We start from the raw sequence: 14,302 nt of genomic DNA on the forward strand, positions 1-14,302 counted from the left end.
CTCTCCATATCTACTAGCCAATGGTCAGCTGCTAAGGGTTCTCCTTCTCCATTAAACTCAGAGGGATGGTAGTCCCTGAACTACCTATGCACTTGGGTGGCATCCTCATGATTTCTCGGCTCCTGACGAGCCCCGAGACTGACTGCTATGGTTTGCAGAGCTGCCTGGTTAGCCGCCTGATTCTACCGCAGGATCGTCGCAAGCATTTGCAGACCATTTTGATCTTGAACCAGGGCTGGGCCTTGATTATTATTATCGGGTGCAGGGGCTTGGTTTGTGTTGCCAGTCCTGCCAGTTCTCCTTCTTCTGGGATACATCTATAGAATACAAGAACTTGGAATGAGAAGAAAACTATGGGTTAGAATTTAATCTCTTTATTTCATTATTGAAATTTTATGGTATTACTAAGTCTCTACTTATTGTTCACTTACTAAAGTTTCTAGGGTAGTTTTCTCGTCTCGTTCAAAATTTTCGGATGACTCTAGAAGTGTGACACATCATATGTCACCTATTAGCTATTTAATCCTACTTAATGACTCAACCCACAAGCACCAAGTTCTCCGTAAATCTGGGCTCTGATACCACAACTGTAACGACCCGATTCCTGTGACCGGATCGCTACAAGCAAACACCTGTCAAAATACTCATAAAATTATTTTTTGTTTAAACAATCATCGCTCTTATTCCATTTCCAAAATGTTTCCTTACAATAACATAAACATTTCAATAATTTATTCTACCAAATAAAGTCCAACTAGGCCATCTAAATTAAAACCGAAACATCGACGAAAAGTATCGTCTTCTCAGCTTATTCGCTCCCACCATCCTATCTTCTAGACATTCTCGTGCGCAAACGCACTCTCGTTAGCGTTCTCTAGTCCTGGGGAGAAAAATAGGGTCAGCAGGATGATAGAAACTAAACCAGTATGAGAGTTCAATTTAAAACAACAAATCAAGATCCATATATAATAAATAAGACAGTTATAATTTTTCAGAATAATGTTTTACAACTGAATCTTCTACAACTGAATAGAAAAATCATTTTAAAGTGAACAATGTACTTATAACTGAAAGAGAAAAATTCAATAACAATAGGAACAATTATAGATCTACCACATTCTTATCATAACAATTTCATTTAAACCCAGGGCACTCCAGCTCCCACTAGCTTGTTGCCCTTGCCGACACGGCCGACTCCGCGTGGACTTATTACGGTAGATCATACCGCCTAAGGACCTCTTGTTATGGTAGACTTATTTAATTTGAAATAAGATTTTTGTCGTGGTTGTTGGTTATCTTTTTTTTTTTTTTTAATTATGAGTATTTTGACAGGTATGTGCTTGTAGTGATCCGGTCATGGAAATCGGGTCGTTACAAAATTTACATGCCAAAATGTTGTACGTTTAAATAAGCTTCAGTAAGTTACTTGAAGCATAGCATTACAAATATACATACACCAGAAATCATCTTGCACAGAGTATAAGATTGGATAGAAGATGAGCAAATGGATCATCTTACAACAAGCCAGAGATAGAAGCAAACATGAAAGTAGGCAACCAACAATAATCAGTCAATGGAACTAAAAAACTAAAATTTCAATGAAGGTTATAGGTGCGTGGTCATTCTAAGTTCTGCAGATGGAGGAATAAAATTCTTAGACTGAACATTACCAGACACTCCCCGTAAAATCCTTTGCCCAACCGAATTTTGAAAGCTTTTTCCAGTAACTTATTTGCAGCATCTTTGCGGGAGCAAATATATGAATTTCCCCTGGCAATTAAATCAGCAGCACTGATTTCTAGCAACTGCTGACAAGGACAGTTAACCCAAGTCAAAGAGGGAATAATCAGACATTGAATAAGAGGAGTAAATCTGATGAAATAAAAAGACATATATACATGGGTTTTTATATATTGAACTCGCGGACATGCAACTGTAGTCTGTAGCCTGTAGGTAAAAAATAGAGGGGCCCACATCATTGGGCGTGATATAAACCAATCACAAGTTGGACTCCAACATAGATAGGCAATGCCCCAAAAAAATATTCACCATAGGAAGATCCTAACCCTCCGATCTATGGAGGTTTAAAATGGATGGCACAACATAGAAACCTCGATAGATTAGACAAGATCATCCTATGGAAAAGATTTTTGAGGCACGGACTAATCTATGCCGGTCCCCAACTTCTGAATGGTTTAGATCACTCATCATGTTATGAACCTTAGAAAGTTATAATGATATGGATCATTGTTTGTTGTCACTATTTTGTCGATACCATTTATATTTTTTCCACAAAGGTAACTATATGCCAACTCGGAAAGGGGATAGCACATTACAAACTTATCTCAGACTCTCAATAGAACATGTATTCAAATTACTAAATGAACTAGTAAATGGTGGGGCTACCTCTATCCACTTATGGTAATGAATCTTGTATAGTTTCTAAGAAAAGGAATTTTTCCTTTTTGTGAGGTCTCAAAAATGCTAAGATACCTTTTTCTTGCACCAAATATCTTAGCATTTCTAGAGGAACTGGAGCCACATCTCTTTTAGTTTTCGTTTAAGAGTTTTTGCGAATATGTATAATCCGTCATGGGAACCTTTTCACCACCAATATTTCCTACTCCCATTAACTTGATGACACAGATTTGGCAGTCCATATATAGCAAGTTGGCAATCCATTTTTTTCATATCGTCTACCATTTCTAAGCATGAAACGACCATAATGATGCAGCACTCTTCATGATATACACATGAACAACTAGAACTTCAATTGAAACATGATGAAGGTGAGCCATATGGCGCCATCCCTACAGTGTGCCCTTGCAATCATCATTGTAAAGACAAGTATCACCTCACAAAGCAGGTCTCTAGTTCTCACTTTTTATATCCATGATTTCCTTCTATCCTCATTCTAACAAGTTGTGACTGTAACATTGCCTTCAACTTCCAATTTATCTTCCCTAACAAAATGGCTGGATTATATGAACGAGAAGCATCTTAATAGCATTTTTTCACAGTACTTCAATATTATCATTCTAGTGCCTCATTATCACCATACGCTAGCTCCCGTAGATCTTGCCCACACAAAAAACTCTTATAGCCTAACAACAATAGTTGAAAGTTCAGAAAATAGAGACCAAAATATTAGGAGCACTGATGAAGAAAAACTAGAACACAATCATGCAATGGAATTCACAGAGAGAAAATAAGAGAAAGCAGAAGAGAGACCTAAAGTTTAGGAGTGATGATAAAGAAATAGACCACAACCATGAGATGGAATTCGGCAAAGAGGCCACAAGGGAAGAAAAGCATTATAAAATAGTATGATGCATTATCTAGTTTGAGATTCCATAACTTTGAAAAAATAAAATATCCACAGTCAAATATAAAATGATAATTCACAACAACAAGGATAGAATAGTAAATGCCTAGGCTAGCCTTCCGGAAAATAAAAACATAAACCCAATTCCATTAATGCTATCTGAATAGGTCTTGAATTATGAACAGAAAAGAATACAATACAAGAACAGTACTCACAAGCTAACTCTACACTTCATGTTTTGGAGCTAACCATTCCAGTGGTAACATTAACAATTGACTGTAAATGACAACTCCTACAGATACGCACAGATTCAGATCAACAAACCTGTTCAAATAGATATGGATTTGTAATGCAATTCAACTTCGGGCGCTCTTCTTTGAGTCCAATATTAAAAGCTTTGATGTCAGGTAGGACCCATCGACAAAGATCGGAATCTTCAATGTATTTGAGGACTGTTTTTAAACGATCCATACTGGCATGGTTTACCAACCCTGCAAACGCCCCCTTCTTGATGCAAGGAAAGAATCCACCAAACACATTATTATACTAAAAATCATAACATAAAAACATGGACAACATTAAATCCTACAATTTTAGAGACAATTAAAAAATACAATTATTTCCAATTACCTCCGGTGATTTCGTCTCAGCAAGTTTATTTGAGAAATAATCATATACGGCAGAAGCGCTACCCTTCTCAAGATTGATATGTAGGATTAGGTTTTCTGGGCGGTGTTCCACCGGGGGAATCTTCACATGTGTTGACTTACGGTGATCAAAGACTATAACCCTAAGAATTGATGAAGAGAACGTGAGACAAATTATCAATTTAAGCAACAATACAACAAATCAATGTCGTATGTATCGGTATCAATCTACATATATATGACATGAGGAGATTTATCCCCATGAAATGTGTTGCTTCATAGTATGATACAACTCCCATCCTAGTGCACATGTCAGGCCCCCACCGTTTTTGTTTTCCTTTTTTGGTATGCAATCTGGGGTTTGTCCAACCCCTACCAGATTAATTGCATGAAATGAGAATTGCAATTTAGGGGATTCAACTCTACTACAATCAGTATGAAAAATTACAAATATAGAAATACTAAAGAAAAATTACAAAGTAGATAGTTTCAAACTCTCCCACATCATCCTAGACTCCCCCCAGTCGACTCCCTTTTGCCTTGACCGCATTCGGTGTTTTGCCATACAAAGTCAACAAAAACTCAATTGACTCTCCAGAGTTATGACCGCATAAATCGAGTACTCAGCCGCATCAACCGAGTACCCGACCACATCATGCTGAGTTGACTAGGATTTTCTCCAGCCGTGTTTTGACCCGCATCTGCATTTTGAAACACTGGAATATTCAACTAAACTAGCTGGATTGCATAGATCAATGACCACACTATTTCAAAATGCAGATGCAAGTCAAAACGTGGCCAAAGCAAATCCTAGTCAACTTGGCATGACACAGTCGATTACTCAGTTGATGCTACTAAGTACTCGGTTGACGTGAGGCAAGGTAAAAGGGGGTCGACTCGGGGGAGCCCACGATGACGTGGAGGAGTTTTGAAACTATGGACCAGACCATACTTGTGAACCATACAAGATGCATCATTCCTCATATTACTTAATGCATATAACAAAAACAAGAAATACTAAAGAAAAAAAAAGAGAGAGAGATACAACTAAATGCATCTAAAAAAGATGAAGAATCATATTGAAACAATTACAAATCCTATTTACAAAACAAAGAAAGTGGGAAAAAGGAAATACGAAAATTAAAATGCTTAGCCAAGTTATTACCGTTGAATCAATCGCGAAAGCTCAACTGCGAATCCTTTCTGCCCCATAAAATCCAGAAGATAACATGTTTCAAGACCTTCCACATTCAAATCTTCCACCCTAAAAGGAAATAGAACCAAGATATTCAAAAAAATAATAATAATAATACATACAAAAACTTTAAAAAAAAAAAAAAAAAAACCAAGAAAAAAAGGAGATTTTATATGATGTGTGGTTGTATTAAAAAAAAAACTGAAAATGGGTAGAGAGAGAGAGAGAGAGAGAGAGAGAGAGAGAGTTTTGAATACCTAAGAGGCTCTACGGAAGAGTAGGGTAAGATGAGAAAGGGGAGATTGAGATGAGAATGATAGAGATGGGCAAAAAGCGCTGAAAATGCTCCAGTAAAAGAGGGATAATTGTAGAGGATGAGATTGGGGATTTTCTCTTCCGAAACCCTAGTTAGAGCATCCAAGGCCGCTTTTGATCGGAAATTTCTCGAAATCAATGATCTCTGCCATTTCCGGGTAAAGAGAGAGAAGAAAACCATGGAAATTTTGAAGTTCTTTGAGGTAGAAAGGGACTGTTCCCGGAGGAATTTATTTGGGTTCTAATCTTCATAGGTGGGACCCATCTTTGATTGATCGAAACCGTCTATCTAACCCCTACTAAAAAACAGCTGTTAATTGGGTTTTGCATCTTATTGGGGGTAAATTTCGCCACCTAATGAGGTGAAAACACATGGGAGACCTAAAGGGAGTCAGGGTCAAAAGGATAATTTTGTTGCATTTTCAAAAACCCTAGAAATAATAGTTGTCTCAGCGGGAAAACTTCCAAAGTGACATTCCTAAACCCGTCCAACCAGGCAATGAGTCCTTAAAAGGCAACATTCCTTCAATGCTAAGACTCCCGTCTTTAAAAGGGAACCAACTTCAAGGTACGCAAGTCACGATCACTTTTCTCTTTCTCTTCCAAGCTCACCTCAGTTTGTATTGTTGCCCTATTTAACTTGAGCATCGGATAATTCCCTGGAGTCCAACTCCGATCATCTTTTCGGCGTGTCTCTGTGAGCACAAGTACCTCCAGAGCAACAGCCCCTGTAAAATAGATTTTGTCGATTTACCACACCCCTACAAAAATGGTTTCACTGATTTAGTTTACACCCATTTTTGAATGCAAAGTCATCTATGATAGGTTGAATCACCGAATGATGACCTAGTTAGACAAGGTCAAGTGAGTTACATGCCAATTATCACTTGGTAGAAGGTGGAGTAGTAGGCAGTTGAGAACAAGGGAACACACGCGAAAGGTGGAAAAAGTGGACAATTATTAGAAGTTCCCTCATTTAGAACTTGGGGTAATGAGGAACGATTACCCAGGGACAACTATAAAAAGAGGCGTATGTCTTTGATAAAGAGGTGACAAATCCAAATCAAAACATGTCTTAGCTTTTATCTTTTATCGTTCACTTTTTTGTATTGTCATTTACTTTTCCTATTTGTAGATCGTTCGTTACGAATTAAGGAAGCAATGAATTCATCTTCTAAGGTGAGTCTTTCTCTTTAATTCACTATCCCTCACCCTGGTGTTTGTCTGTATTGTTTTGCTAATTAGTTAATCAAACAGTCTCTTGATCCTTAAGAGATGTTTGCATTTTGCGTCCATTGACGACACCATTTTTGTTCTGCGCCCATCGATGTTCCCTGTGAGTCGTTTGCATTTTGCGTGCGTTGACTGCGTGTTTTGCATTTTGTGCCCATCGATGTTCCTTGCGAGTTATTCACATTATGCGTGGGTCAACGTGTCATTTACATTTCGCGTATGTTGACATCCCCATATTTGGTGTCGCATCAAATTGGAAAAAGTCCTTTCCCTTTCCATATGTGTAAAGTCAGTAGAGCTCAATGAAGAAGTGACGTTCCCCTCATCTTCTCAATCACTTGAAATCCAATCCCAAGAGGCGGAAGAATTTTGGTCATCAACCCGTCGAATTGAATTTCGATCTACCTCCTAGGAGCCTCGCAACCCGCGCATTCACCACACTCACACACGTCCACTCCAACCAACAGGTACACTGACCGACTGCACATAACGGTTTTAGAACAAACACCATTTTTTAGCATCCCCGATGGGACCTCTGTTAGACTATATGCCCCTAAAAGCCAGTCATGGTGTAATGCATAAGATTAAATCAATGAATTTCATAAGAGTTAATGGGTACACCAACGAAATGTGGTACGTGCTTTTCCACATCGACACATGTTTTTCCTTAGACAGCATCATAGGAATATCATGCCCATGAATTCATAGATTCTAAGAGGCGAGGACATATGATATTCTAGATCTTTGCAGACCTCAAAAGTTTATGGTTGCAGTTGAGACTGGACATCTCTTTATGTACATAACCAGCATCAGACCTTGCCTCCATACATGAACCGGGGAGGCTAATCTCAAACACTCAAATAGTAGACCCTAAGTAGGCAGAATGGGTACAATGAATGGTTCACGGTCTGAACAGGATCATACTGGGATAGCATGTGGATAAGGAATAAGGATAAGGCTATTATACCTTGACAGAACCCTTTATAAGTCCTTAAACTGAGGGATAATATTGGTCTATGGGCCCGCTCTATAGCTTTGGTCTACCTAACGGTGGTTTTGGCTAGGGAGCACTTTTAGGGTAGTATTGGGTCATAAGATAACCCATGAGGTCAACAAGGGATGCTCGACATAGAATGTAATGTCCGACCTCGCCAAGTGTCGGAAGTGTATATGATCTTGATTAGATCTCGGTCGTAGATCCCCTAATTGATGGATCTGATTGCATCAAACTCTTTAATCGGAGATCAACGGTCTAGATCTATGATCTGACATCCTTACCACACGTCCACTCATTTTGGAATTAAGTAGAAGTTTGCTCTTGTCTTTGACGCCGACCTCCGTCTAACAAGTTTCCGGTGACTAAATGGACTCTTTAGAATTCTCTCATCACAAGGGTTCCAAAGAGGCCCGCCTTGCTCAATTTCATCAAGCGGTTTGGGAGATGCGAGTTTTTAAAGTTAGGCAAACTAGTATTAATCCGTAAGCTGCGCAAATGTGAGAAAAATCAGAGAAGGCTTGTTCGGATGATCTTCAGCCAGAACGGTCGACCGCCGCCTGAGCACGATCGACTGTGGACTGAGACGGACGACCATCTAGGGCTTGTCGACTGATGGTCGGTTGACCGTCCAGTGCGCTTCGTCAACTTCTGGATTTCTTTCGACGATGCCTCTAGGGCATGCTTCATGCACCCAAACCACCCTATATGTGCATGTTAAGATATATTTATGATTTCTAGGCAAATTTTGGATATTAGATGACTGGATTTCAAGTTCCGAGGGATTGGAGATTTACATTTGAGGTAAGTAATATGGCACTTTTTCAGTGTTTTATGGCCCCAAAACCACACATTGTGGATTTGTAACTTGTGATATTTGCTCGAGCTAAGTACATTGTGAGTTTCATTAAACCTTTGAGATTCACATCGATCCTTGCACAATATCCTGCTATTTGGTGAACTATGATCTAGCATGCCTCATTTGAAAGATTTTAATTACTTGTGTTATCATGCTTTGTATATAGATTTCAAAATATTTGTGCCAGGATGTTTTGCGTAAAAGATTTAGAATTATTTTAAAATTATGATATCTTTTAAAAACTTGGACATGTTATTATGATAGGTTTTAAAAGAATTTCATACACTTGTAATAACTCATTTTACGAATTGGTATGCTATTTCGATAAGGTTTAGCACATGTTTTGTGACACTTTTATCGTGATAAGTCCTGTATATGTTTTGTGACCATGACTGGGAAAGATATTTTGTTCAACTTTTATGTGGTATCTATCTCATGGTAGCTATGATTTGATCCTTCCAATGGGAAGAAATACATTGGCCTTCTGATCCTGCCAATGGAAAGCAATACGTTGGCCCTGTCGACTTGTACTCCGAGAAATCGATTTCGATCCGTGTTGTCGGCGCAATAACAAATTTTGTTTTGTGGTCCTTCGGTGTCCTCGTGCTACCAGGTTAAAAGCAGTTGATTCTGTGATACGAGATCTACGACATATAATCGTGAGATTATCAATTTTGTATATTCTAATGTCTAATTCTGTTTTGGTTTGTCAGTTTTGATGTAAAATGAGAATTTCTGAATACATGTCTAGTCATTTCTAATCATGCCTTGCTTGATAACCTGTTTTAGCCTTTTATTCTTGGCATGCATAGACGCAACTAGGGATTTGTTATATTACTTACTGGCCTTTCGAGACCACTCGTGTTTTTCTATTATTTTTTAATCTTGATCTTGCGAGGGACCAGGGAGAGTTCCTACTTAGATTAGCCATGGGAGGTTTTAGTTATCTGGATTTATTATTTTATTTTAGATATATGAGTAATTATTGGTTTTAAACAATTGAAAGAACTGGAATAGTTTAAATTTTCTGTTGGGATTGGAGAGTGGTAGCTTTTGACAGTTTAGCTTATTTATTTGTGGAAATACTTAGTTGCTATGAATAATGCTCCTATTTAATTTGGATGGTTTACAAGAATTGTAAGAAATGTTTGAGCATGAAAGCCTTGCGTGCTTTTAAGGTTCCACTTTGCAGACATACGACGCCTGTCGCGCCTTCAGGTAAGAGGTGTGATAGCTGTCTTTAATTCATAAGTTGTCTACTGAAAATAACTTTTGTGAGGCCCATCTGGTGGCAACCCAAAAGACGCGGGTGTGAATTGGGTTTATAAAATTTTTGCCCATCTAAAAGAATTATTAAGAAATTGAGTCAAAAACAAATTTAACAATAAAAACAAGCAAGATAAAATTTAATGCACAAATAAAAGTAAAGAGAGGAAGTAAAGAGTGCTTCGAGATCTTATAGTGGTTGTAAATAGTGCACCGAGATCTTATAGTGGTTCGGTCCAAAACCCCGGTCCTACATCCACCCGCACCAAAATCAATGGTGGCTTGACTAAAACCCGATCTTTCTTAACGGTGAAGAGCAAACCAATGTAATAATCCAAGATGGCTCTGCGCATCACCACTTGCCGACAGAGAAGGCTCTGCGTATCCCAACACTTGGCGACGGAGATGGCTGTCTCTCAACACATGCCAAATAGACGAATAAAAGAAAGAAAGCCTTCTTCAAAGGCAAAAACATAAAGTAATCTCACAAAAGAATATACATATTGAGCCTAGAATCCAATCCTCACATAAATCTCCAGGAGAGGCACAAAAGGTGATTTTTCACTCAAATGATGTTCCAAACGTGTTATGGAGTATTATTTTTAGTTAAAAGGTTAGATGAGCCATTTATTGGCAAAGAACCCAAAACTAGCCATTTGCCCCCGGGACGGCTCTTTAATGGCTAGTTTCTCTAACGACCACGGGAGAAAATAAAAAATCCCGTATATGGGGCGCAGTTGACTACGGCAGGCCAGTCAACCACTGGGCATTTACTGGATTTTTTATTTTGATTCCAAAATTTCACCGATTGGTCGGCCGAGGGAACCCTGATTTTTGCCTATTTCATATTTTTCCATTGTTCTTTCAAAATGGACTTTGGTCCACATGATTTCCTTTAATGGTTTAACTCAATTATGGTCTCTTTGAGCCCTCTTTGATGCCGCTAATGGATTTAGGTGATGGGATTGGACTTTATACAATCTAAAGACTTGAATTTGACTTGATCTGCACTCGGCTCTTCTTCCTCACTCCAAGTCTTCTTCTTCTTGGATTTTTTGGCTTCCTTGATCTTCAAATTGGCTCCAAGGCCTTGTTCGAAGTTTCTTGACTCTGAACCTTACATAAATCTATAACTTAAACATCAAACACACTTAGAATAACTAAATCACTCGTGTTTGGAATCATCAAAACAAGATAGAAGATTGCCAAGTGTTGAACCATTGGGCTTACATTTACTTTTGTGGAAATACATTTACACTCGTAAAAAGTATAATGGGCATCACCTATTTTGAGTTTTTTGTACGATATTTTTTTTGAGAGCTAGAATTTTTTGTTCTATGTTCTTTCATGTCCTCTTAAAAAAACATTTCTGGATGAAAGCCAACATACCTGCATCTTTACTCTGTTGTCCCTTTCCTTTTTTTTTTGAAAAGGGCAACAGAATATATATATATATATATATATATATATATATATATATATATATATGTAAAAACAGAACCGAGGTGGTCCTGAAGGAACAAAGATAATACAAAGATAGCAGTACAATAATTCAAGGAGGTAGATAGTCAAAGCACTCAAACGCGGCCCGAAAGACTCCTTTCTTGGCAAGGGTGTCTGCTTCCGCATTGGCTGATCTCCTGACATGGCGAAAAACTATTGAGGAGCCCTTAGCTCTGTCCTCTATTTCCTCTAAGAGAGGCAAAAATCGCCAAGGGGGAGAAGCGTTACCCGAAAGCCAGCGAATAACATTTAAGGAATCCCCTTCGACGATAATTTTGTCGCACTCTAGACGAGGCATCGAGAGAAGCCCGCTATGAACGGCTCGGACCTCTGCCTCGTTTGAGTCTGCCACTCCGATAGGCCCCGAGTAGGCCCAGAGGACTTCCCCTTTGTGGTTTCTACATAACCCCCCTACTCCTGCCATTCCTGGATTGCCGATAGACGATCCGTCAAAGTTAAGTTTCAGGGACCCCGGAGGAGGAGGAATCCAGGAGGGGAGGATTTTTACTTTGGTAGCCGATTCCAAGCATATGATTGACCATCCTTCCCAGAGGTCGAAAGCTGAAACAAAACGAAACAGGGGAAGGCTTCGAGCCCAGGATATGACCGCAGCTATCAACTGAATATAAATCCAATAGGGAGATCTAGCCTTCCCTTCAAAGATACGAGCATTCCTCTCTTTCCACAAGAACCACCATGAGGCCAGGAGACACATCTTCCACAGCGTTCTGCCTTTCCTTTTCCAAGGAGTCCAGGCCCAACTCTGAATGAATTCAGCCATAGAGTTGGAGGGGACCCAACTGATTCCAAAACGAGAAAAAATAAGACCCCAAATATGGCGAGCGACCTTACAGTGTATGAAAAGGTGGTCAATGGATTCCCCAGCGGATAAACATAGAGGACAGTGATCTACCAACCACATTCCTCGTTTCCTCAAAAAATCTATAGTTTGAATGCGGCCCCAGCTAACCGACCACCCAAAGAAAGCAACTCTCGGAGGGCAAGATTGTCTCCAAACCGAGGAGGACACATGCTCCACTAAAGAAGGGATCAGATGGTTATAAAAAGATTTGACTGAAAATATCCCCGAAGGATTCCAAATCCAAATCTGACGATCTACGCCCGAAGACTTGATGAAGCAAGAATCCAATAAGGAGAGGAGGGCGCTGTAAGAGTTTTTTGTACGATATTGAACTATCTAAGCCATCTATTTTGTACCAAATCTACCAGAAGGTCTGGATCATCATATGTAAAAGAATTTTTGAGGCAGGACCATTGTCAATAAAGTGTACGACCAAAAAAAAAAAAGAGATGGGAAAATTTCAACTTTAATATGGTATTAGTTAAAAAGTAGTAAAAAGCGGTCAAATAAACGAAAATACGAAAAAACGCGGTTAGTACGTTTAACATTTTGTCATTTACAAAATAAAGCAAGAGTAAAATTAGAAAGTTGGCCAAAAAATGCATTTAATATGTTTTAACCTTGTTTCAACTGTTTTACACAGGTGATTGCGTGCAACCGTAGGGATTAGTCCTGCCCTAAACGGGGGTGAGGATACCCTATGTCATAAAAAAAACTTGTTTTAAATCTTTTATTTTGTTGTAAAGTTTTAAACAAGTATTAGACTGTAACCCTACAAAATGCATTTTAAAAAATGACGCTTTAAATGAAATTTTGCTAATTACGGGTAAACCCAACTCTCATGAGAGGAGCAAATGAACGGTTTAACTATAGCCCCACTAATTTTTTTTGGGAATTGCTAGCGTCCATCGCAAAAGGCATTTCACGGCTGGTTGTCACATGTTGAACCACCCACCCATTGAATGGAGACAAAAGCTGTTGTCTTCATTAATGAGGTAGCTGGTCTGACATGCGACAGACCAGCTGCGAAATGCCTTTTGCGATGGACCCTAGCAAATCCCTTTTTTTTTTCTAACTATGCGTCGCGAAAAAACTTCAGTGGGCCCAGGTAGTTGGATGATCAAAACAATTCATTTGGTGGTCCTTCAGTGGGCCCATCTAATTGAACGATCTAAACCATTGATTTGGTGGTCCCTCTATAGTACTACATACCCTAAAAACCATTCTCCATAAGATACTCATTAGTAGGACTGCAACAGGGTCGGGTTTTTCAAAACCCTAGCCCAACCCTAGATCCCATTATCTCGGCCCTGACCCACCTTGACCTTGAGTCAGGGCCGAGAAACCTCAACCCATTGCCCGCCCTACAGGGCTCAGTGCTGGCCCTGGCCCGTCTTGATTGGCCCTGATTGGGTAAGGCCGGCCCGGCCCGACCCTAATTGACCCTAGTGCAAATACCTGTTAAGAGTGCAAAAAATAAAGCAACCACTTATCATATAGAACAAAATGACCAATAAACAGAGAAAGGGAACAAAATAAGACAATATGAATTCAACAACATGACGGGCAACAGAGACAATTAATAATAATAATCTAAAGAAAAATCAATCCAAGATAATAGAAAACATTAGCAAAAGAAACATGCACATATGGTTCAATTCTATAATAGAAAACTTAGGGTCGGGCCGGATCACGGTACCTGAGGCATTAACCCAGAACCCGACCCGACCTGAGTCAGGGTCTAAAAAAATGAACCCTGACCTGCCCCCAGGATTGGAAAATCCAGCCATGACCCTGTTCGGGGTCAGGGCTAACAGGGCCAAACTTGCACCCATACTCATTAGAGAGAATTTATATGATGGGTGGCCGTGAAAACATGTGAAGTCTAAAAAAAGTAGGTACGACTCACTTTTTTTGATGATTCAAGCCGTTCATATGTTTGGGCACAATGTAAATAGGTTGTGCCCAAAAAATCATTTTCATAGGATGATCCTAACCCTCCGATTAGAACTGATCTGGATATGGAGATTTCCAAAAATCATTTATGGAATCTTCTATAGATCGGAGGGTTAGGATCATCCTATGGAAAATGATGTTTGGGGC

General features: G+C 39.2%; 1 protein-coding gene across 7 annotated transcripts in view; it reads right to left on the minus strand.

The window, feature by feature from the left end:
- LOC143857946 (uncharacterized) overlaps positions 1 to 5,677 on the minus strand; it is a 42,346-nt gene extending 36,669 nt beyond the window's left edge. For 4 of the 7 annotated variants that reach the window (XM_077368509.1, XM_077368508.1, XM_077368507.1 and 1 more), the window contains exons 1-5: positions 5,425 to 5,677; positions 5,138 to 5,236; positions 3,956 to 4,115; positions 3,650 to 3,832; positions 1,671 to 1,805 (exon numbers count right to left, since the gene is read on the minus strand). In XM_077368509.1, the coding sequence (XP_077224624.1) occupies positions 1,671 to 1,805; positions 3,650 to 3,832; positions 3,956 to 4,115; positions 5,138 to 5,236; positions 5,425 to 5,663 (816 nt within the window). In that variant the 5' untranslated portion in view covers positions 5,664 to 5,677. Of the gene's footprint in view, positions 1 to 1,670; positions 1,806 to 3,649; positions 3,833 to 3,955; positions 4,116 to 4,448; positions 4,636 to 5,137; positions 5,237 to 5,424 lie in introns of those variants that run through there. The other 3 variants (XM_077368510.1, XM_077368512.1, XM_077368513.1) reach the window with 2 other exon arrangements.
- Positions 5,678 to 14,302: the final 8,625 nt, after the last annotated feature.

This window comes from Tasmannia lanceolata, unplaced genomic scaffold, assembly GCF_043159265.1.
Source record: "Tasmannia lanceolata isolate RefF3 unplaced genomic scaffold, GAP_Taslan_0.1 ptg000025l, whole genome shotgun sequence".
Lineage (NCBI taxonomy): Eukaryota > Viridiplantae > Streptophyta > Magnoliopsida > Canellales > Winteraceae > Tasmannia > Tasmannia lanceolata.